This window comes from Piliocolobus tephrosceles, chromosome 5 (genome assembly GCF_002776525.5).
Source record: "Piliocolobus tephrosceles isolate RC106 chromosome 5, ASM277652v3, whole genome shotgun sequence".
NCBI lineage: Eukaryota > Metazoa > Chordata > Mammalia > Primates > Cercopithecidae > Piliocolobus > Piliocolobus tephrosceles.
The window spans coordinates 35,362,998-35,383,764 of NC_045438.1; the positions used below are offsets into that span (position 1 = coordinate 35,362,998).

Below are 20,767 nucleotides of genomic sequence, written 5' to 3' on the forward strand. Positions count from 1 at the left end.
TAAATAATTTATATGCTGGCTGGACACGGTGGCTCATGCCCTGTAATCCCAGCACTTTGGGAGTCCAAGGCGGGCGGATCACCTGAGGCCAGAGTTCAAGACCAGCCTGGCCAACATGGCAAAACCCAATCTCTACTAAAAAATACAAAACTTAGCTGGGCATGGTGGCAGGTGCCTGTAGTCCCAGCTACTCTGGAGGCTGAGGGACAAGAATTGCTTGAACCCGGGAGGCAAATGCTGCAGTGAGCTGAGATCATGCCACTGCACTCCAGCCTAGGCAATAGAGGGAGACTCCATCTCAAAAGAATTTACATTCTTATTAGGTGGAAGAGGGATCTGTTATAACCATGACCTGCTCCTTTCAGCTCTTTATTACATAGCAAATTACATCATAGGGCCCATACTTTGGGTTCATTCTCATCCTGGACAGTGAATGAGTAAGAGCAGGTGTGTGTGTGTCTGTCTGACCTGGCCCAAGGCCCAGGAGCACAACCCAATAGGTCTCAGTCTGAATTCTACAGCAAACTTGCTTTCCAACCTCTAGGCTAGAAGCCAAATGTGTGGGCAAGTGCAAATTAGCGAAATTATTTCACTCTATTTGCAGGCAGTTGGGTTTCCCTAGTTGCAGCATAAGCATGCTTTTAGCATTTAATATTAGTGATAGGCTTTGCCAGTTGCTTTAATTTCTTATGCCCTCAATCAAGTCAGGACTCTTGTCCCTGTCCACAATATAGCATAAAGACCACGTGGCTTATACTGTGTCTCAGAGAATGCTAGTGGTTATTGAAGGATTCTGATTTGGCTTTAAAACAGGGATCATTTGATGTTGCATATAAAATTGTCAAGACATTTTCTACATAGAAGCAATGCACACATTAGGGCTGAATTAATTTTTGGAATTTAAATAAAATTATACTCCCAGATTTATACCACAACCACCGTCAAGAACCTTCTTATTTCAGTCTCCCATATCTTGCTAAGGGTCTTCTGGGGGTTGCTTGAGGCTTTTTGGCACTGAATTCCACAGATAAGTCTCACCCAACAATAAGACAGAGGGTTCTGAATCCGTTACAGAAGACTAGCTTTAGTTTGTGTTGCATAGCAACTCAATTTTAGAGAGAAGATTTCTCAGCAATCTCTCATTAGATCGTGTGCTTTAATTTTTAATCAGTGATGCTCTGTACTCTGAAAGTATATTTCTGGCTAGGACAGAGTAGGTATTTATGAAACAAACATGTTAAAAATGTTCTGTATGAAAACTAGAAAAAATTGGGAAAAAAATTACTGGTTTTATTCAGCAGTGACCATTTCAATCTGTACTGTTAAATTTTTCTCAATGGCCACTAGATGGCATTTCTCATATAGCATTAGAAAATGTATGACTAAAGTGTGTTACGTTGCTAAAGTCGTCAAAATAAACAATGACCCAACATAATTTCATAAGAACGAAGTTCAGCCATGGGAAATATTTTGTTATTTTCCATGGTGATTCGGTTTTATGTGTTTTTAATTTGGGGAATGCAAACACACAAAACAACAAATCAGATACTTAGAAGCACACTGAGAGGCAAATAGCTCACATTTTTCATCCAAAAAGAACAGAGTTCACTGGAATTTTTAAAGAAAAATAACAGAACTTATGTTTTGTCTTCTTTTTCTAACCAATTTTAGTGTGTGGGAAAACACTGGCAAAATATCATACTTACAGCATCTTGAAAACCAAAGAGCACCACCTGGACTTGGCTAATGCCATGGCTGTCGAAGTCCAGCTCCAGTTTCAGCTTTGACAATGTGGTGGCTATGATTTTTCGGTCAGTGGATCTCACAAATTCTCTGAGGCTTGCAATGAGGGTTGTGATGTGTTCCCATTTTAGTTTCGGTTCTTCAGACCCCTGAGAATAAAAATCAACAATCCTTCAGTCAACATATGCCGGATATACCTCCCATGGGACTCCTATCCCTGTACCCCCTGTCCCCGCCTTTTTTCTTTTGGTAGAGACAAGGTCTCACTATATTTCCCAGGCTGGTCTCGAACTCCTGGGCTCAAGCAAGCCTCCTACCACTACTTCCCAAAGTGCTGGGATTCCAGGTGTGAGCCACCATTCCTATCCAATTCCCACGCCCCTTTCTGAGAAGAACTGGACTTCCAAATGTCTCCAAAGGAAAGACCATATTTTGAACTATATGGCTCCTCTTCAATCCTCCTACCAACACCAAAAGATAATCAGAGAGAAAAGGTACCTGCCCCACACGCTGGTCCGTAGCCATGACAGTCAGATAACAAAGCTTTGCCCAAAAAGACTGAGGCCATAAGATTCTTTCAGAAATTTTAATTGGGAACTAAAAAGAGATTTGAGCAATAAGCTATAGGATCTCAACCTGAAAGTCTGCCCAGAAAGAGAAATTATAAAACAGGGTCATGAATATGTCCAACTATAAGAAAAGAAGCAGAAGCAATGGAATTGAGAAAGACATTAGGGAGTGTTATAGTTCGTTTTCACACTGCAGAAAACACACACCCAAGACTGGGCAATTTACAAAAGAAAGAGGTTTAATTGGACTTACGGTTCCACATGGCTGGGGAAGCCTCATATTCATGGCGGAAGGCAAGGAGGAGCAAGTCACATCTCACGTGGATGGCAGCAGCCAAAAAGAGAGAGCTTGTGCAGGCAAACTCCCATTTTTTAAAACCATCAGATCTTGTGAGACTCATTCACTATCACAAGAACAGCGCAGGAAAGACCTGCCCCCATAATTCAATCACTTCCCACTGGGTTCCTCCCATGACACATGGGAATTGTGGGAATTACAATTCAAGGTGAGATGTGGGTGGGGAAACCATATCAGGGAGGGAGAGGAGAAGTGGACAAAAACAGAAATGCGCACCCAGAAGGTCAACAGCAACCAAGCCAGAGAAAAGATGTGCAAACTCCGGGGACTTGAAGTTCCTTAGGCTCATATGCTGTTTTCAGTGTCCGTGAGACTTGGCTAGGCACTATGGTTGGAATTCCTTAAGAGTCTACTTCCCTTATTATTGCTATGCGTGTCTACCTATAACATGTCCTTGGTACTTCAGTTGTCCTTACAGTGTATCAATTCCTTGAAACCAAGAGGGGCTGATCTCAAACTTCATTCTTGAAACTACTCCTTACCCATCAAAGAGGCAATTGCTTCTAAGAATGGACGGATGGCCTATTTTATTACACTAAAATATATTACAATGTTCAAACAAATGCTCTTTCTCAAACTGAATTTTTCTTTTTGTTTTTTTTAAGAGACAGGGCCTCTCTTTGTCACCCAGGCTGGAGTGCAGTGGTACAATCATAGCTCACTGCAGCCCCTAATTCCTGGGTTCTAGGTCTCTTCCCACCTCAGCCTCCTGAGTAGCTAGGCACTATAGGCACGTGCCACCACACCCAGATAATTGTTTTTTAACTTTTTGTAGAGACTGGGTTTTGCTAAGTTGCCCAGGCTGGCCTCAAACTCCTGGGCTCAAGTGATCCTCCCACCTCAGCCTCCCAAAGTGCTAGGATTATAGATGTGAGCCACTTTCCCCAACCTCAAATGGAACTTTTCTCCTTTGAGCAAGGCACACTGCTTTTTTTTCTTTTCTTTTCTTTTTTTTTTGGACAAAGTCTTGCTTTGTTGCCCAGGTTGGAATGCAGTGGGGCCCTTTCGACTCACTACAACCTCTGCCTCCCAACTTCAAGTGAGTCTCCTGCCTCAGCTTCCCAAGTAGCTGGGATTACAGGCACCTGTCAAGTCCGCCTAACTTTTGTATTTTTAGTAGAGCTAAGGTTTTACTATGTTGGCCAGGCTGCTCTTGAACTCATGACCTCAAGTGATCTGCCTGCCTCAGCCTCCTGAGTGCTGTAATCTCAAAGTGTTGGGACTATAGGCATGAGCCACCATGCTTGGCCCACACTGCTTCTTTAAGGAAGCAGAGTAGGATGTTATTTGTTCCCATTTAACTGTTAGAAACTATAAGAAACTTTAAGAAACTATTATCTCATTTTTATTTTATATTGTACATTTTCTTACTGTACCATTAAAATTAAAATTCCTCAACTGGGCTGTGAAGATTATAATTTCTAGGAGTCTATTAAAATAAAAAAGAAATGCACCATTGAGTTCTTTCTCTTAATATATTTTCATTTGGAAGCTCAGTCTCATGTTTATGTTTTCATGAGATAAGATTATACTGAAAAGCTTGAAAGCTGTCATTCAAGGAATATTTTAAAATCACACTGGAACCATTATAAACTTTGTTGGTTTTTTTCCTTACCGCAAACTAAATTGCACCCAAGGCAAAGATTCACAGGCAAAATCATAACACCATGAAAATATATTCAAGAAGAAAAATGTGAGTTATGCAGAAATTGGAAGCTTCTCTTAATAAAAAATCAGTTGCAACATGTTTGCCAATAGCAGGCTTCAAATGACAAACTTTTTTTTCGATGTTAACTTTGTTTTTACAACAGAAAAACATGTTGCTTCTGGTTTTTTGATGTGTGTGCCACTGTCCTACAAAGGAACACGCTCTACTCTGGGAAATGTTTTCTGTTCAGGCTATTTCATCTACTTATGTCATCGTTTATTTCTGTTCTGACTCCTGTCTCTCCATGTTAACTCATTCACGTGCCTTCAAAAACAAGCATCTTGGCTAGTATCTGGTGAGCCTGACTCAGTGTCAGCATAGATTTGACAGTACGCATTTCCTGCACTCCTAGTACCAGGGTGTGACGGTTAACACTGAGTGTGTCTACTTGATTGGATCGAAGGATACCAAGTATTGATCCTGGGTATGTCTATGAGGGTGTTGCCAAAGGAGATTAACATGTGAGTTGGTGGGCTGGGAAAGGCAGACCTACCCTTAATCTGGGTGGTCACAATTTCATCAGCTGCCAGTGTGGCTAGAATATAAGCAGGCAGAAAAATGTGAAAGGAGAGAGTGACCTAGCTTCCCAGTCTACATCTTTCTCTCGTGCTAGATGCTTCCTGCCCTCAAATATTGGACTCAAAATTCTTCAGTTTTGGAACCAGACTGGCTCTCCTTGCTCCTCAGCCTGCAGATAGCCTATTGTGGGACTTTGTGATCATGTGAGTTAATACTTAATAGACTCCTCTTTATGTGTATATATATATATATTCCATTAGTTCTGTCCCTCTAGAGAACCCTAATACACAGGGTCTTCTTCAAAGGTGCTCTCCAGTCTTCATCCTTTAAATTTCCTTCCTCAAAAACCAGGAGTGGATTTCAGAAGGACGTTACAGATTGCAAGGCTTTTCATGGTTTAAGGTTTGAGGACCTGTCCAATATCTAGATTTGGTTTTGTTATAAAGTGTAGGCTTAAATATAAATACATATCTAGAAATAATACAATGACAAGAATGATTTCTGATTGTAGAAAAAATTAAAGATATTTAGATAACTATTACTAGCCTGCTTGATAATAACAATAACAGTTAACAGTTGTGGAATATTTTCTGTTATGATTTAAATCACTCACAATCTCCATTACTCCTGATAGCAACCTTATAAAGTAGACTCCTCCATTATAGATGAGGAAGTTCAGGCTCTGAGAGGTTAAATCAGGTGCCCAAACTGCACAGCCTTTAAGTGATGGAACGAGGCCTCAAACAGAGGGAAATCCAAGCTAAGCCCAAGCTCCTAACCATTATATTCTACTGCCCCAATGACCTGCAGTAGCAGCTGTCAACCTGGGTCAGGACCTGTTCTACCACTGAATCACCATTTGATGTCATAGGAAAGGATTCCCAACATCCTTAACAGCACAGTCAGAAGGGCCCCCACCATCATGTGGCCATCATGGATTCAGCACGTGATTCTGCTCAGCAGTTTTGGGTACTCACTGGTAGCTTCATGCCGGTCCACTAAGGCCTCTGATGGTTGCTTTTAAGGTTTTCTTTCATTTCTTCTTTTACAGAGAACAATGCACTTTAAAACTAGGAGGTACCAAACAATTGAATATGACTAACCACTCCCACATTTAAGTATTTCAGCACAGTCATAGAAGTGATGACCAAGGCAGTCCTATTCCTGATGGCGCTATGGTCCAGCAGGGAGACAAAGAATAGACCCCAACAAGCTGGCATTTCCTGTACTGGAAAAGCGCATTCTTTGGGGGTAGAGATTTAGGCAATTCCTGGATTTTATGTGTTTTTGACCTAAAACCAAGCATCTTAAAGGTCCATGGGAGAGACCTTCACTCCGCAGTGGCTAATGGTGATTTACTTTCCTTCTTTACCTCCAATGCCTACCCCCCACCCCACTTTACATTTTTCCTAGCACTTGTCACCATCAGGCCTACCAGCAAGGCAGAGCAATGTGGTGGTTAAAGCAAAAACTTCGGAGCCAAACTGCCTGGGTCAAAATCCTAACTCCATCACTTAGGACTGCATGACTTTGGCAAACTACTCAAGTCCCCTGTGCCTGTTTCCTCATGTGTAAAATGAGGATGCTAACAGAATTACTGGTATAGTACTACTGTCATGAAAATTAAATGAGTAAATACACATGGAATACTAAGAATAGTACCTGGCCTAAAGAAAATGTTAGCTGTTATTACTATATGTTTTATATATATATATATATATGTATAGTTTTTCTTCTTCCACTAGAATATCACCTTCAAGGGGATGCAGATACTTTTGTTCGGTTCCCCAGGGTATCCCCAGCACATACTACAGTGCCTGGCCTTTGACTGATGCTCAGTAAGTATTTGTTGAATAAATGAATGAACTCCGAGTGCTGCCCAGCTGCTCTCTCCATCCAGCTTGGTTCCTCTTCTTGGATCAACCCAGTCCTATTCTCAGTCCTTGAATGATCACAGTGAGCCAAAGGAAAGGCCAGAGAGCTGATGGCTCGAGACCGCTCCAGTCTCCACCGCCACGAAGCATGTATGACACTCAGAGGCCTGCTTCCCCTCACTCTAGAGCACTCTAGAGCCCCAACTCAGTGGCCAGCTTCCCCTCACTCTAGAGCACCTTCTTCCTGCGCCTCAGAGTGACTGCCTGAGACAGCTTTCCTTTAGGACCCAAGTCAAGGTTTTTGAGAGCGTGTAGAAGACACTCATTTCAGTTCTCCTTGCACCGAGGCCCTACTGGCACATATATGGCCTTTCAGCTCCTTCTGTGAGATCTAAAGAGATGGATGTTAGGGAATTCCAAAGGCAATATAATGTTCAGCAAAGAAGCACAGTGAGGTTCTCAAGACAGAGACAGGCTGAGATTGTTTAGTAAGAGCCAAGAGAGAGCTTTGCTCCATTTATATCTCAATAAAAGATGAGAACAGGTAAACTGTTGTACTGAGAGACTAAAAACTTGGCTGGACTCTTCCAGCCCCAACCTTTTCTTGCAGCTATTTCCTCAGGACACAGGGAGGGAAGAAGCTATGAGCAGTAGTCCACAGTGATCATGAAGGACAGGTGGAGGCCACGGTAAAGGAGGCAGGTAGATGAGTTCCCAGTACCCACTGAACTAAAAGAGGATGAGAAGTGTCATACCGGGGATGACCGTGTCTGTGGGAGGCTGTATCCACAAGAAGCTTGGGGCTGAGGAAAATCCATTTTTCTCCTGGTGAATATTTGGGAAGGGGATTCTTCCTTGTATCTGTACACAGAATTCCAGGGAACACATTTTCCCAGGTATTATGGTTCTGTGTCCTCCAAATTCACATGTTGAAGCCCTAATGCTCAATGGGATATATTTGGAGACAGGGCCTCAAAGGGGATAATTAGGACTAAGTGAGTCTTAAGGGTGGGGCCCTAATCCAATTGAACTGATGTTGCTGGTGTCCATATCAGAAGAGGAAGAGACACCAGGGCTGCAAATGCACCAGAAAAGACCATTTGAGTGTATAAGCAGGTGGCCATCTGCAAGCTAAGCAGACAGGCCTCAGGAGAAACCAAACCTGCCAACCCCTTGATCCTGGATTTTTGGCCTCCAGAACTGTGAGAAAATACATTTCTGTTGTTTAAGCCACCCAGTACATGATAGTTTGTTATGGTTGCTTGCCCTGGTTTGGATGTGATTTGTCCTGCCAAAACTCATGTTGAAATGTAATGATACTGAGAGGCGGCAGAGTCTTTAAAGAGGCATTTGGGTCATGAGGCTCATGAAAGGATTAATGCAGTTCTCATGAAACTGGGTTAGTTCTCAGGAAAGCAAGATGTCATAAAGCCAGTTGGCTCTCCTTGTCCCTCTCTTTTTTCCACTCAAGCCCTGCTGCCTTTCTACTTTCTGCCATGAGTTGAAGCAGCACAAGGCCCTCACCAGATGCAGATGGGCCACTGGATCTTAGACCTCCTAGCCTCCAGAATCATGAGCCCAAATAAACTTCTTTCCTTTATAAATTACTGAGTCTCACGTATTCTATTATAGCAACAGAAAATGGACTAAGACACAGCCCTAGCAAACTAGTATACCAAGGAATGACAGTTTCACTGACAAGCTTTTGTTTATTTCAGAGTACATTTGGCCTTCTAAACTATTATATACTGCAGATCCTCAAATAACATTGTTTTGCCCAATGTTATCTCATTATAACCTTGATGAGAAAAAAAAGAATTGATTCCTGGTAGGGGCCACTGTCTGTGTGGAGTCTGCACATTTTCTCCATGTCTGTGTGGTTTTCCCTGGGTACTCTGGTGACATGGTTTGGCTGTGTCCCCACCCAAATCTCATCTTGAATTGTAGCTCCCATAATCCCCATGTGTCATGGGAGGGACCCAGTGGGAGGTAACTGAATCACGGGGGTGGGTCTTTCCTATGATGTTCTCATGATAGTGAATATGTCTCATGAGATCTGATGGTTTCATAAATGGGAGTTCCCCAGCACAAGTTCTCTTGCCTGCCACCATGTAAGATGTGACTTTGCTCCTCATTCACCTTCCACCATGATTGTGAGGCCTCTGCAGCCATGTGGAACTGTGAGTCAATTAAACCTCTTTCCTTTATGATTATCCAGTCTCAGGTATGTCTTTATTAGTAGCGTGAGAACAAACTAATACATATGGTTTCCTCTGCATCCCAAGGATGTGCACGTTAGGTTCATTTGTGTGTCTGCGTGGTCTGTGTGAGTAAGTGTGGGTGTGTGTGGATGTGCCCTACAGTGGAATAGTGTCCTGTCCAGGACAGGTGCCCGCGTGGTACTGAGCTGCCAGAATAGGTTCTGGCCACCTATGGCCCTGAACTGGGTAGATAGTTATCTTGTTTTTATTAATCTTTCTTAAATGTATATAGAGTTCACATTTATTTCAATGTTGAATATTAGAAGTGTGTTAGTCTTTATTTAGGAGTTTGGTCATTTTTTTGTGACCAGAAATATGCCATAGGAACTTAACTCTTGTTTATATCAATTAGTCTATGGTAACACTGGTTTGGTTATATGTAATTTTGCTTAAGTTACAGTTTCCAAGGACTTATCAACTACATTAAGTGAAGGCTCACTACAATTTACTTCCCATTGCCCTTCGCCCTCCATCTAAATGTAACCTCACAAGCTCCCGGCTTCTGTTGTATTCACTGACGTTTCCCAGATGCTGAGAGGAGCGACTGGCAGGTAGCCTCGTGCTTCTGTCAGAATTAGCAACTCATGTGGCTTAAAGCGTGTTTATTGATGGAATGAATAAACAAATGAATGAAGAGTAAAAGAGCCTTGTAGGGGCTAGCTGGAATGTCATCAATGTGAAAAATTTGCTTCTGACTTAAAAATAGCTTATGTTAAAAAATGCAGGCCGGGCGCGGTGGCTCAAGCTTGTAATCCCAGCACTTTGGGAGGCCGAGACGGGCAGATCACGAGGTCAGGAGATCGAGATCATCCTGGCTAACACGGTGAAACCCCATCTCTACTAAAAATGCAAAAAAATTAGCCGGGCGTGGCGGCGAGCGCTTGTAGTCCCAGCTACTTGGGAGGCTGAGGCAGGAGAATGGCGTGAACCCGGGAGGCGGAGCTTGCAGTGAGCCGAGATCGCGCCACTGCACTCCAGCCTGGGCGACTGAGCGAGACTCCATCTCAAAAAAAAAAAAAAAAAAAAAGCAGTAAAAAAAGCATTTCCCTGTTTTCATATTAATATATTCCCTACTGTAGGATTTGCTTTCTTTTTTTCCCCTGGGGTAGGTTTGTTTATCATGAGCACTACAGCTTCCTCTTGCCTTTCACATCATCTGTGACAGCTGCAGGTGGTTAGGACACAGGTAAAATATGTAACCTTTGGGAAATGAAGCACCTGGGAAAGGATTTACCTGAGCTAAAGATTCCATTAGATTTCTCACAACTTTGTCTTGGTCTTCTGTCAGGATCCTGTGAAGGGTGGCTCGCCTCTCACTGTCCTTCCTCAGCATGAAGAATCCGGAATCTTTTTCTTCAGGGGAAGGGGGAGCACTGTGATCTTCAAAATTCTCATCTGGAATGCTGAGAAAATTTATGCGGCATACATCACAGTTTCCTTTATAAAATGACACACTTAACAACACACTTCTCTCACCCCAAATAAAGTCAGGTCTTTACCCCAAAAAGAGTGTCCGAATTCCCTTGACGTCTCTTTCTCCACAGGATTTGGCTCTTGTTTTGAAAGAGAAGGGGTCCGCTTTCAACTCCGTGTCGGGTGAAACTGAGCCGTACTCACTGCTGCTGCTGGTGTCCTCCACCAGCACAGGTACTGGCAAAGATATACTCCTGAGATATTCTGCTTGTGATGAGAGGAAGGAAAAGATAATTGAGGCTTTAAAAAATGTACACATACTGAAACACCCATTGAAAGAAAGCCATATTCTTTGTCAAATATCTTGTTGCAATGAGCAGCATAATTATGCTATGTAAGGGGATGGTCATGTGTTACGACTGCCCCCTTGCTCAGCAAAACCCATACAGCAGGGCAGCCAGGAAAGGGCATCCCAGGCCTTGGGAGGGATATCTCTGGGGTACCAAAACAGTCAAGGAAGCAACAGGTTCAGCGGGTCTGATCCCCTCATTTTTACTAATTATTTCTATTTATGGCTCTCAGTTTTCATATTTATAAAATTCAGGGTCAGATTGATAATCTTTAAGCCTGTTCTTCGGGGGCTTAAGGGTCTATGTTAGCATCTTGGAGCTGCCTTGGTTGGGATGAGTGAGGGGGATGCTGTAAGTCTAGACCACAGGTTCCAGTCATTTTATACCTGAAACCAGAGCAAATATGATGACTGTCATATATCACAGTTCTGCTTAAGGATTCACATAAAAAAGGATTCTTCACTGAAAACAAATTTTGGAAACAGATGGACTAGATGATCTCTTAGGTCTGTTCTGGTTCTCAGATACTATGATTTTCTAGTAGACATGAGCTGCTTCTTTATTTGGATGGAGAATAAGACGGTGGAGTTGCCTATATTTCCTCAAACATTGGTTTTAAAGAAAGTAGTTTTTGCCAGAAACATCTTTATCAAACACACATCCTAATGCTATAAAAGTATTTTAATAAAGAATGAAGGTATAAAATTATAGAAAAGGAAATCCACTGTTGCCTGGAATCTCCTTCTTACTTAATTCCTCTTAGGCTGAACTGAATCAACTGCCCCGATCTCAAGGATAGCAGGGGACTCCTGACATTGATTTCAGCTGTAGGGAGAAAGATGGAAGTATATACAGCTTTCAGGAACAGCTGACCTCATGGGAAACCACCTTACTGGTCAGTAACTGGAAAGTCTCCCCAGGATGAATTGGTTGACTTATCTGCTGTTACGTAAACAGTTCTGTAGCTGAATCACTAGAAGGCAGGAAGCAAGAGGAAACCACAAAGAGTTGCTGAATTGACCAATTAAGTATCAGTATGCAAATGATATATGGCAGGGGAAATGCCTGGCATGTATTGTTTCCAAATATTCTGGAGCAGCTCATGGGCCTAGCATTTCATGGACCATATTTTAGGCAGTGCTGCTACAGCAGAAAGGAAATGGGTGACCTCTTCCGTGCTGATAATAGTAAGGTTGTCTGAGAGAAGAAAGGTTTGAAAGGGGACTCGAACACCGAACTGCTTTTGAGTCTTTCCTGGGGAAAGTCAAGGTCTAGAGTGTGCCTTGTTTCACTTTAGAGTCAACATCATTGCTATTTGGGGGGAACAGATTTCAGAACAGAAAAAAACAGCTACTTGGGAGAAAGTTTCACTGCTATGAGATGTCAAGCCCCTAAAGTTAAATGTTGCTGATGGAAGAATACAGCTGAAGAAGATCTCTTGGCTTGACTGAGTAGGCAATCTCTTTATAAGAAGGGATGCAAGCCCTTCAGTGGAACTCACTGCTGATCCTTGAGACTTGGTGAGTTTCTTCACCAGACCATTTGCATAAGATGCATGCCACACTCAGAAGTGGAGGTGTGCATCATTCATATTTCAAAGACAAAACTGTTGTTTCTTGGGAGTAAAGAGACTAAATCCTATCTAGAACAGTACAAGATGAGGGATTCCTATCATGTGTTTCCGTGTTTGTGTGTGTATGTGTGTGTGTGTGTCTGTGTAGTACATGTATGTGTATGTAAAGAAGAGAGGGAGTAAGGTCTTGAATTATCCTGTATTTTGGCTTTTTGGTCATATCGTGTGCTTTGATTATCCACTAATGAGAGGACTTGTGTCATACCTGTGAATTTTAATGGTGCTGTGACTACTGACTGCCTAAAAGGAGGTCTAATGAGGTAAAACTGTATATGCTTAAGGATGGAACCCAGTGCCTGTTGCTATGGCTCATTAAGGAAATAAAGGGACTTATAGATATTCTGCATGTTCTATGTGCAGAGCCCTGATTCCCTCCTTGGCTTGATTTTATTTTTATTTTTGAGATGGAGTCACATTCTTTTTCTCATGCTGAAGTGCAGTGGCATGATCTTGGCTCAGTACAACCTCCACCTCCTGGGTTCAAGTGATTTTCCTGCCTCACTCTCCCAAGTAGCTGGGATTACAGGCGTGTGCCACCACGCCTGGCTAATTTTTGTATTGTTAGTAGAGATAGGATTTCGCCATGTTGGCCAGGCTGGTCTCAAACTCCTGACATCAAGTAATCCACCTCCTTGAGCCTCTCAAAGTGCTGGGATTACAGGTGTGAGCCACCGCACCCGGCCTGCTTGATTTTAAATGAGTGAACCTGATTCTAGATTGAGTCCCCTTCTCTGTTAGGCACATGCATTCATTCATCTAACATACAGTTGTGGATCATCTACTATTTGTCAGGTAGCCAGCAGGAGTTGCTGATGGACCAGAGTGAAGGGTGTCAAAAGGAAGAATCAAAAATGACCCCAAAGTAGAGTTCTGGCCTAAGAAACTGAATGGATGCATATTGTACTTATATACTAAGATGAGAAATAATACAGGCCAAAAAGGAAAGTTCTTTTTAGTGGATAAGAAGTTTTATTTGACAGTTCAGTTTGAAAAATGAAGAAGGCAATTGGTGGGGATGGGCGCGGTGGCTCATGCCTGTAATCCCAGCACTTTGGGAGGCTGAGGCAGGCGGATCATCTGATGTTGGGAGTTCGAGACGCCTGGCCAACATGGTGAAACCCCGCCTCTACTAAAAATACAAAAATTAACCTGACATGGTGGTTTGCCTGTAGTGACAGCTACTCAGGAGGCTGAGGCAGGAGAATTGCCTGAACCCAGGAAGCGGAAGTTGTAGTGAGCCAAGATCGTGCCACTGCACTCCAGCCTCCAGCAAGACTCCATCTAAAAAAAAGCAATTGGATATGAGTCTGGAGCTCAGAAGACTAGGCTAGATAGAACCTCAGCAGCCTACTGGCTGGAGATGGAATTTAAAGTAAAGGATGATATAATTTGGGGAAAGATAAAAAGACAGCATAGACCCAGCCCTTAAGAATGCCAATATTTAGAGGAAAAGAAGGGGATGAACAGGCAGCCAAGGAGAATGACAAGGAGCAGCCATGAGGTTGGAGGAAAACAGAAAATGGGGTGTCATGGAAGCCTACACAAGAGAGGGCAAAAGTAAGAGAACGGTCATCCAGGCCGAGAGCCACTGAGAAGTTGAATAAGTTGAGAAAGGTACTTGTTGGATTTGACTGAAGAGATCTCATTAGACCTTGGCCAGAGCAGGCCCAGTGATCATGTGGAAGGGGAGACGCTACATGGGTGGGAAGGAAGAGGTGGAGATCTGGCGACACTGTACTTCAAGACAGGAAGCTGGGATGGGGGGCAAAAAAAAAATGGTGGTGGTATCAGCCAGTGAGGCCATTTGTAGATCAGGGGAAGGATGGGTTTAGGACAGAAGACACTACAGCATGTGTATATGGAACTCATCAGGAGAGGCAGAAGCTGGAGGAGTCACAGGGGCTCCACAGGAGCCAGAACTCAACTGTGGGGGATTGGCCTTCTGCAGGACAATGAATGTTTTCTCTATTGTAAGGGGTGGAAAGAACGAGACAGGTGGTGCTGAGACAGGTCGCTTTATACGTTTGTGGTGGAAATAGGATCAAATCCATGCCTGAGATTTCCAGCTTCTTAAGTTATGAATATTTCCAGGTAAGTGAGAATGCATAGAGCCTTTCCGTATCACTGTAAATGGGAAGAAGCTCAAGTATAAATATTTTCAGGGGAGCACGGTGACAGTTTCCAGATATCACAGAGGTTACAAGTTCCTTGAACATCAGCTCATACACGTGAGTGATTGGGACCCCAGGCTGCAAGAGAGGAGCCTGGCAGGATTTCCAGTCACAGGCAGCCTTACTGCTGATGTCTTGCCAGGTATTAAGGAGCCCTCCTCTATGGGGTTGACCATGAAGAGTCTAAAAGAGGCTGAATGAACCTCTCTGAGGATAGAACACGTCAAAGGTGCTTCTCTAGGGAGATGATTCTCATTGCCCTATTTCAGGGGCTGATGGGCAGGGGCGTGAGCCCCATACCCCTAAGAGATAGCTTTACCAAGAGGCCAGGGGTAGGCTGGAGTCGGGAGGGGTGACTGGCCACTCTACGGACTCTAGATTGCTGGGAGCTCCCATCTATGGAAGGGAGATGGTGCAACCTTTAAGGAATTAGATACATTCCTGCTTTGGGCAAGTAGGGATTTTCTAAATCCCTTCCATTGCTGTGAGGATGGCCTCAAATCCTCAGAGCTATTCATGATCACTAGGGATCTTTATGGCTCTCTTTCTCCTAGACAGTTTAGGAACAAAGTCTGGCCACAACACAGAGTCTCCTAACTGGCCATCCTGCCTCCAGTCTCCAGCTGGTTCTCACACTGCAGTGATGACAAGAATCATCTGGGTTTACTTAAAAGTACAGAATTCCAGCTTGCACCTCCAGATTCTGAGAAGGGTCAGGCGTCTCAATTTTTAACAAGCATTGCAAGAGATCCATGCAGGCAGGATCTGGGACCAACTGAGGCACAGCTATATTCCTAGTGCCTCGTGCCTATATTCTAGTGCCAAGTGCATAGCAGAGGGTTAAAAATGTTATGGAATAAATGTTATTAAATAAACCATCCTCACACAGCTATCGGAATGATCCATCAATAGCTTCACCGTCCAACATGGTCGCTACTACCCTCATATGGTTATTAATATTAACATTCAAATAATAAAAACTCAGTGCCTCAGCCATGGTAGCCATGTGTAGTGTGTCTAATAGCCACATATGACTAGTGGCTAATGTATTGGACAGGGCAGGTACAGGACATTTCTCTTACTGCAGAATCATATGTCCAGTGCTGGTCTATAATATTATTTCAGATAAAAAATTTCCCCGGCTCCCCAACCCTCCTTGCTGATTCCTTAGCATTTCATAAGGAGCCCTTTGGGACCTGAGCCTGCTCCCCACTCCAGCATCATCCCTCTCCTTTGACTTTAAGCACCAGTGCTGCTGAGTCAGCAAGGCTTCCTGAATACACAGTAAAGTTTCACACATCCTGGCATTAACTTATGCGAGGAGTGGCCTCACCTGGATCTCCACTCCCCATCCACCTGTTAAGTTCACATTTGTTCTTACTCAGCAGGTGCACCTCACTGGAAAGTCTGCCTTGAAACGGCATTCTCAGACTGACTGCAATCACTGTCTCTCCCTTTTGACTCCTCTGCACAGACTAAACTACACTATGGTGGAGATGACTTTTTCCAGTGTTTTTCTCCTATAAGGTCAACGGCTCTTTAAAATCAGGAATTCTGTCTTTATCATCCTTATACATTCAGGGCCTAGCACATTTCCTGTGCACACCATAACTGTACAATTAATATTTAAGTTAACGTGAATTACTTAAATCTCTGGGTCTGTGTGTGGCCATGGGAGAGCAGTCAGGATGAGACAAGTCATGTCTCTCTCTAAAGGGGAAGGGGGTCTCATCGTCACCACCCTCTTACTCGCCTCTTGAGGGGAAGCCAAGTGCAGTTATGGGAGGTAGAGAACCTTGAGAGGTGGGCCTGTGCTCTGGACAGAAACACATACATGGCCTATAGAAAGTACCTGGGGAAGGAAGAGGCCTGTATCTTGCACTCATCTAGAAGGAGAGTAAGAGTAGCTAATAGGTCATTGTTTCAATTAACATGAGGCATGCCATTTTCTATAATACCTGGGAACAATCAAATGGGATTTTAAGCAAGGCATGGTGGCTCATGTAATCCCAGCACTATGGGAGGCCGAGGTGGGTAGATCACTTGAGGCCAGGAGTTCAAGACCAGCCTGGCCAACATGGCAAAACTCCGTCTTTACTAAAAATACAAAAATTAGCTGGGTGCGGTGGTGGGCGCCTACAGTCCCAGCTACTCAGGAGGGTGAGGTGGGAGGATCGCTTGAGCCTGGGAGGCAGAGGGTTGCAGTAAGCTGAGATTGTGCCACTGCACTCCAGCCTGGGACTCCATCTCAAAAAAAAAATTGAGGGAGGGATTTTAGCTCCTAATTTGGTTAGCACATCTGTCCTGCTCTCCTAGGGAGGACAGAGAGGAGGCACACCATCCATGTAATGATACTGTTTTAGCTGAGTCTGAACAGTTTAATTATGCAGGGAATTGGGGACTGCCCCTTTTTCTAGGCCCAAGTCCACGTGTGAGCATGAGGGGAGAAAGGGCAATGGGAACCTGACTGACTGGAGTTCAGCAGGTTTACACCTTCCATCTCATGCTCACTCTAAGGTACATAGTCACTGAGAAGACATGGGCAGAACTGTCCACTTAAATGATCTCTCTCTCTCCCTCTCTCACACACACATGCACGCTCTTGCCAAGTGTGTATAGTTGAGTTCACAGAAGCTAAATGCGTGTGTGTGCTGGGAACCTATTTCCTGCGAACAAAAACCAAGCCATGTGGAAGGGATAAAACAATCATGGACTAAACTTCTGGGAACAGCTCCAAGGCTCTTTTAGGATATTATTTTATTTTATTCTCAGAACCAAATCTGTGAAGTAGGTAATGTTACCAGCAAAGAATGACAGAAGAAATATGCATGTCCCATATTTAGAAAGTGGGTCAGTGGGATCAGAACCCACTTCTGTGTAATTCTGAAGTCAGTGTCCATTTTAGGATACCAGAAGCAGGCTGGTCAGAAGGTTGCCAAGTGCTGCACGGCTGACTTTGTGACAATGCAAGGCTGCCTTCCGGAGCCCAGGCTGTCTGTGGGGAAAAGAGGCACAAGGATGTACCTTTCCTCTTCTGAGTTTCCCCAGATTCTCAGAATGGAAGACATGGAAGAAGAAAAAGTAGAGAGGCTGTACCCAGGAAACCCCAATTAACAGGCCTCTACTCTGGACTGATTGGCTTTGGGGCATCTGAGCAACCTGCAAAAACCTGCCCCTGCCCCTGGCCTGCAGAACCTATGCACAATGAACATTAAGCCCCCTGAACTATTTAAGCAACCACTCATCCAACTTAGGAAAATCCAACACCATGCTGTTCATTTTTTGTTTTGTTTTGTTTTTTTTGAGACAGGGTCTCGCTCTGTCACCCAGGCTGGAGTACAGTGGTATAATCATGGCTCACTGCAACCTCCACTACACTAGGCTCAAGCGATTCTCCCACCTCAGCCTCCTGAGTAGCTGGGACCATAGGCATGCACCACCACACCCAGCTATTTTTTTGTATTTTTAATAGAGATGGGGTCTCACCATATTGCCCAGGCTGGTATCAAATTCCTGAGCTCAAGCAATCCACCCACCTCAGCCTCCCAAAGTGATGAGATTACAGGAATAAACCACCACACCCAGCCCCATGTTCTTTACTACTCTTTGAAATGCTTTAATGGATCTTCCTAGGGAAAATCTACCTTCTCTACCTTCCTAGTTATGATCCGTAAACGCCAACAAACGCCAACATTAAAAAACAAAGGCACAATAACTCCTGACCACTAAAAATACAATGTATCACTCCAAAGATGATAGAGGAAGGTATCTGGCATTGATATTTTCCACAAGAAACACATTGGGTAGTCAACTGGCTCCTAGATAAGGAAGCATTTACTTCACTCAAATAAAATGGTAATTACGCTCTTTTTAAAAAAATGAAGCCTTCAAACTATTACGGTAGAGAAGTAAAGGAAATTATTAATTTTGATTTAATTCCTAAACAGATTAAAAAATGTTCTTATGTCAAAAACACAGTTACTATCTTGCTTTTAGGGAGAAAAAATTTAAGCCACCCCCACTCATGAAAGAGAAAGATGAGGGGTTTCCAAAGGAACAACCCAGGTAGGCTTGCAGCTGCACACATCCTTACAGTACTCCCCCAACCCCCCACCAATGTAAGCCGGGAGCAGAGGATGAGGCTACTTGATGGGAAGTCTGGAGTTTATCACACGAGACACCAGGTCTCAGCTCAATGGGCAAAGTAAAAACAAACTCACCATTTGATCCAGCTGAAAGAGCTGTGGAAAGAAAAGCAAACAGCCATGAATAAGCACGTGCTGGGTTTGTTGTTAAACTGAGAAATCAACAAAAAGTGAATGCCTGAAATGGGATCAATGTCCTCTCCAAACATTCAATCTGCCCGTTCTCATCCAATATAAACACCAAAAAATGCCAAGAACAATCAGAACCTTTGCTTGTTTTTTTTTTTCTGAGTTATAGACAATTATTGCAAAAGTACAATGTACTTATATTTTTACACTGCTGTTTTATTTATAGCTGGCAATCTTTGTTCTCTTTTTCCTTCTTTCCTTTTTTTGGGGGTGTAATTATTCAGAAGTATATACCCTAAGAGACAATAGGTATTTTCTACTGCCTAAAATTAAAAGAACCTATTACCTACAGAGCTTGGAAATTCAACAGCTCTATAATGGCTCTGTAGGCCCATTTATGGTAATCTGGGGTTTCAGCTCCAAAAGGCTAAATGTAACCCCCTCTTACACTTGAACCTTATCCACAATGCTAGAGTGACATAGATGCTGACATACTAACTACCTACTAACTATATCATTGAAGACTACTATGTATGAGGTTCCAGCATTCGTGAAATTGATGGAACACAGCTCCCTGATGCTGCAACCACATGCCTGAGAACACTGTGCTAATATTTACACCAATTTCCAGTGATATCTGTAAACAGGTTAGTTTACTTCCGGAAAATTCTTCCATCTTAAAAGCTTAGGATTTAGGGACTCAGGCTATATCCTCTTCAATGCAATCACATACCTGAAAGCTTAGGTTGTGTCTTTTTCTTTTTGCTTGAAACTTTTAAAAACTCATCAACAAGCAAGTCGTTAGCACAGGCTCTCTTGTCAGGGTCTGGTTCAAAACATTTCAGGATGAATGCCTTGGCCTCTGCAGACATGGATTCTGGGATCTCAGGGTGGACTTTAAACATTCCCACCTAAGACATAAATATAAAAAGTGCAATGTGTCTTCTGAGTGAACACCTCAGCACCTGAACCCCAGCTTCCATAACTTGATGCTCCAATACAACAAGATCTTTTATTATACAACACAAACTCATGGTTTTTCCCAAAGGGAGATGAGATGCGTTTGCTGTAGGTTATAGAAGATTGATGGAGTGCCCTGGTAACTTTACCAATGGCACAAGCAGAATAATTAGTTGAAGACAGTAGACAGCACTATGGAGTAATAATTTAGTCTTTCAAAGCTTTAGAACATATTGGTACACTGGCACACAAAAAGAATCTTTATTTTCATTTATTTATTTATTTTTGAGACAGGGTCTCACTCTGTCGCCCACGCTGGAATGCAGAGTGGTGCAATCTCAGCTTACTGCAGTCTCAACCTCCCAGGCTCAAACGATTCTTTCATCTCAGCCTCCTGAGTAGCTCAGACTACAGGTGCATGCTACCACGCCTGGCTAATTTTTTGTACTTTCTGCAGAGACAGGGTTTCGCCATGTTGCACAGGCTGGTCCAAACTCCTGGGTTCAAGCGATCCACCCACCTCGGCCTCCCAGAGTGCTAGGATTACAGCCATGAGCCACCATGCTCAGCCACTGAGCGGAGACCACTGACTTGCTCACAATAGCTAAGTGCTAGGCATTGTGCTGGGGTTTCTCCACTTATGAATCTCATCAAATCCTTCCAACAACCCAGTGGATTAAATATTTTCCTTGTTACACCAATGAGGAAAATAAGGCTTAGAAAGGATGAGGTAACATGGTTAAGAAAAGAGGGATCTGGGATTTGAACCTGAACTGTTTGGATTAAAGCCTATGTTCTTTTCCCTATTACATGATTTGTGAATATTTTCCCTCTCTCAAATCACCTACATTAAAAGAGATACTTAAAAGCACTTTAAAATTAAACAAACCTATTTTTATAATAATTAGAATTTACTTCTTATTGCTTCTATTCT

At 43.2% G+C, this 20,767-nt stretch overlaps 1 protein-coding gene across 3 annotated transcripts in view; it reads right to left on the reverse strand.

Moving 5' to 3' along the window:
* The window catches only part of MAP3K5 (mitogen-activated protein kinase kinase kinase 5), a 244,433-nt gene that overhangs the window by 25,432 nt on the left and 198,234 nt on the right, over positions 1-20,767 (reverse strand). For 2 of the 3 annotated variants that reach the window (XM_023190948.2, XM_023190950.2), the window contains 5 exons: positions 19,607-19,784; positions 18,820-18,840; positions 10,532-10,712; positions 10,267-10,435; positions 1,707-1,892 (listed from right to left, as the gene is read on the reverse strand). In XM_023190948.2, coding sequence (XP_023046716.1) covers positions 1,707-1,892; positions 10,267-10,435; positions 10,532-10,712; positions 18,820-18,840; positions 19,607-19,784 — 735 coding nt within the window. The remainder of the gene's footprint in view (positions 1-1,706; positions 1,893-10,266; positions 10,436-10,531; positions 10,713-18,819; positions 18,841-19,606; positions 19,785-20,767) is intronic. The other variant, XM_023190949.2, reaches the window with a different exon arrangement.